Source organism: Octopus bimaculoides, chromosome 24 (assembly GCF_001194135.2).
Source record: "Octopus bimaculoides isolate UCB-OBI-ISO-001 chromosome 24, ASM119413v2, whole genome shotgun sequence".
In the NCBI taxonomy this organism is placed as follows: domain Eukaryota; kingdom Metazoa; phylum Mollusca; class Cephalopoda; order Octopoda; family Octopodidae; genus Octopus; species Octopus bimaculoides.
This window is the reverse complement of record NC_069004.1, coordinates 30,225,461-30,228,832: the sequence shown is the minus strand read 5'-3', so window position 1 is coordinate 30,228,832 and position 3,372 is coordinate 30,225,461. Positions and strand designations below refer to the sequence as shown.

General features: G+C 37.9%; 1 protein-coding gene across 1 annotated transcript in view; it reads right to left on the bottom strand.

The window, feature by feature from the left end:
* The window catches only part of LOC106877111 (uncharacterized), a 13,877-nt gene that overhangs the window by 6,589 nt on the left and 3,916 nt on the right, over positions 1–3,372 (bottom strand). The window contains exons 3-4 of the mRNA XM_052976291.1: positions 1,784–2,424; positions 301–789 (exon numbers count right to left, since the gene is read on the bottom strand). Of these exons, the coding sequence (XP_052832251.1) occupies positions 301–789; positions 1,784–2,339 (1,045 nt within the window). The 5' untranslated portion in view covers positions 2,340–2,424. The remainder of the gene's footprint in view (positions 1–300; positions 790–1,783; positions 2,425–3,372) is intronic.

Genomic DNA, 3,372 nt, shown 5'->3' with positions numbered 1-3,372 from the left:
GCAGAGTTTCTACAGCTGGATGCCCTTCCTAACGCCAACCACTCAGAGAGTGTAGTGGGTGCTTTTACGTGTCACTCGCACGAAGGCCAGTCAGGCGGTACTGGCAACGGCCACGCTCAAGATGGTGTATTTTATGTGCCACTCGTACAAGAGCCAGTCCAGGGGCACTGGCAACGATCTCGCTCGAAGGTCCTTACACATGCTGCTGGCACAAGTGCCAGAAAGGTGACGCTGGGCACAGGTGCCATCACGATAAAGTAAAAAAAGTTTCAGAGCATTAGAAAACATGGTCAAACTTACATCGCCCAGATAATTCTTGATAACATTGTTGAAATTCTTCGTTAATTATTCTCACTTTTAGCTTCACCATCTTCAGGTGAAATTTCTGCTTTATGTCTTGTGTGATAAGAGACTCTTGGAGAAAGTGGAGAAGCTTCCCACTTGTGTACATTTCCCAAAGATCTAACAAACCATTCACTGTAGAGCAATGGAACCAGAGATGAATACTTCCATTGGTGATGTCAGTAAGTACCCGGCCTTTGCTGCACAGTTTTTTCCTTAACTTACACAGTTTAAGCCACTTTTTAATACGCTTGTATGTGCCGTCAAATTGTTTTTTAAACTGCTTATAAGCTTCACGAGAGTTGTCTTGCGGTTTGATCTTGCATAGCCATGACCTAATTACGTCATACATCTCATCCATCTCGTCATCTAAGTTCATTTGCTTTTCTTTTCCTTTACAGTCAGAACTGGTTGTGTTCTCAATGTCAACACGCACGCTTATCTCCCCTGCAAGAAAAAAAAACCAGACTCTTTTGGTTTTTTTTTTTTTTAGTTTTAAAATATTTGCTAATAGTATTCCCACCACAAAATATCAGAAAAATGGACAAAAACAGCACACACACACAACACGGTCACTCGCCAGCAATAAGCACTGAAACAAACCATTCATATGAATGCGTGTTTGCATTTGTCCCCTTGCTACCACTAGACAATCTAGTGTTGGTTTGTTTACATCCCCTTAACTTAGTGGTTAAACAGAAGAAAAAATAAGTATTGGTTTAAGTTTCTTTAACTAAGGTGGTGCCCCAGAATAACTGCATTCCACAATGACTGAAACAAGGGAAATATAAAAGATGATATACATCTTTATATGTGTGTGTGTGTGTGTGTGTGTGTCTTTCATGTGGGTGTATGTGTGTACATAAGGGTTTTCTTTTTACAAGTGGAGGTATAAAGAGGATAAAAATTGAAAATGAACTTGGTGTCTTTAACAAGATTTATTTGCATTTACTTAACCGGTTTCACAATTACCTGATTTTCAATAGTAGTGTGAAATGCAAGGAGCTGGAGCTCTGCCACATTTACCTCAAGTATAGCCTCAGGTCCTTCCAATATGAACTATTTTTGAAAATTGTGGAATTATGAAACTATGCATTTTCCATCCTTTCTTTTCCTTATATATAGCATGAGTACACACACATACATATAAAGTGGCCTCTTTCAGGTTCCATCTACCAAATTCACTCACAAGGATTTGGTCAGCCCAAACTATGGTAAATGACACTTGACCAAGGTGTCATACAGCAGGACTGAGTCAGAAACCATGTAAGTAGAAAGTGAGATTCTTAACCATACAGCCATGCCTATCAGTACACCTATGTATGCCTCAGTGTGTGCGTGTGCATGTGTAAGAAAGACTGAGTGTATGTTTGTAAGAGAAAGTGTTGTGGAGTGTTTATGAAAGAAAGAGCGTGTCTGTATTTGTGTGTGAAGAAATTACCTGGTTTCCGTTTTCGTTTCTCAGTAGATGTCAGTAACTTGGCCAAATGTTTTTGCTCAGTTTTCTTCAGGGTCTCTACAAGTACACTAAATGCCTTATCTGACTTGCACCTCACCAAAGAAATGAGCATTTCATTCATAGACATACGGCTTCCTTTACTCTTAACTAAGTCCACCTCATAGCTTGTTAATACTTTCTTTGCCAATAAAAAAATGAGTACATTGTCAGGAATCATATTTTCCACCAACTCCGCAGAAGAGTCATTCAGGCGTGTCTTGTGTTCTGGAGTCATCATCTCTTCATCATCATCATCATCATCTGTCGAGTCATCAACGTATGGCTTCAGCTGTGAATTGCTCACATTGGGAAGTTTCTTGGTGCGTTTTTTAGACGCCTGTACAGTGCCTGATGTACTAGGCAAAATATTATGGATGCCTGTTGAAAAGTTCTCTTGCTCAGGCATGCTCATTGCACTTTTCTTTGATCTACTTTTGCATACATCATTTTCCTTGTTTTTCTGCGATGGCAGGAGATTCTTCTTCTTCTTAGATCCCATTTCTTTCTGTTCTTTAGTCTGCTCTGATATATTCTCACTACCAGCAAATGATAGAATTTTTCAAAAGGTTGTATATTCTGGGTATCTGAAAGATAACCAAAAATTAATAAATATTGTGAAAAGGGTGGGGAATGAATAGAAGATTGGCTCAGTGGTGAGGATACATAATTCAACAACTTAATTCAAACAGGAAAATGGTTGCATGGTTAAAAAGCTCCTTCACAACCAAGTGCTTTAATTCAGACTCACAGTACAGCAACTATGATGTGTGTGTGTGTATATCTATAAGTACACATATATTTTTATATACATTTATATTTTGTATATCTTTAATTTTAATTTAATTATAATTCAAAATGATTACTGTGTCATATTAAACATATATCTTTCAGAAATTTGAATATTGATTTCTTGTGAATATTGTTAATAATTTTATTAATAATATAAAAACATATATATATATATATACATGCATACATAAACATATATATAGAGTTGAAGAATAATTCATGAACAATTTTTTCAAATTTAAAAATGCATTGACAAAATATTTTAAGTTATTTGAAAAAGAATTTTTTGCTCAACAAGATATTGTTTTGATTTCTTAATTTTATTGATTTTTGTGTATTTTCAGATCATTAAAATAGAATATCAAGTGGACAAAACTGAGCATTTCCGACAGCATTTGCTTTTCACTTGGGTATGTACCTAAGGCCTGGAGGCGCAATGGCCCAGTGGTTAAGGCAGCGGACTCGCGATCATAGGATCGCGGTTTCGATTCCCAGACCGGGCGTTGTGAGTGTTTATTGAGCGAAAACACCTAAAGCTCCACGAGGCTCAGGCAGGGGATGGTGGCGAACCCTGCTGTACTCTTTCACCACAACTTTCTCTCTCTTTCTTCCTGTTTCTGTTGTGCCTGAATTTCAAAGAGCCAGCCTTGTCACACTGTGTCACGTTGAATATCCCCGAGAACTACGTTAAGGGTACACGTGTCTGTGGAGTGGTCAGCCACTTGCACGTTAATTTCACGAGC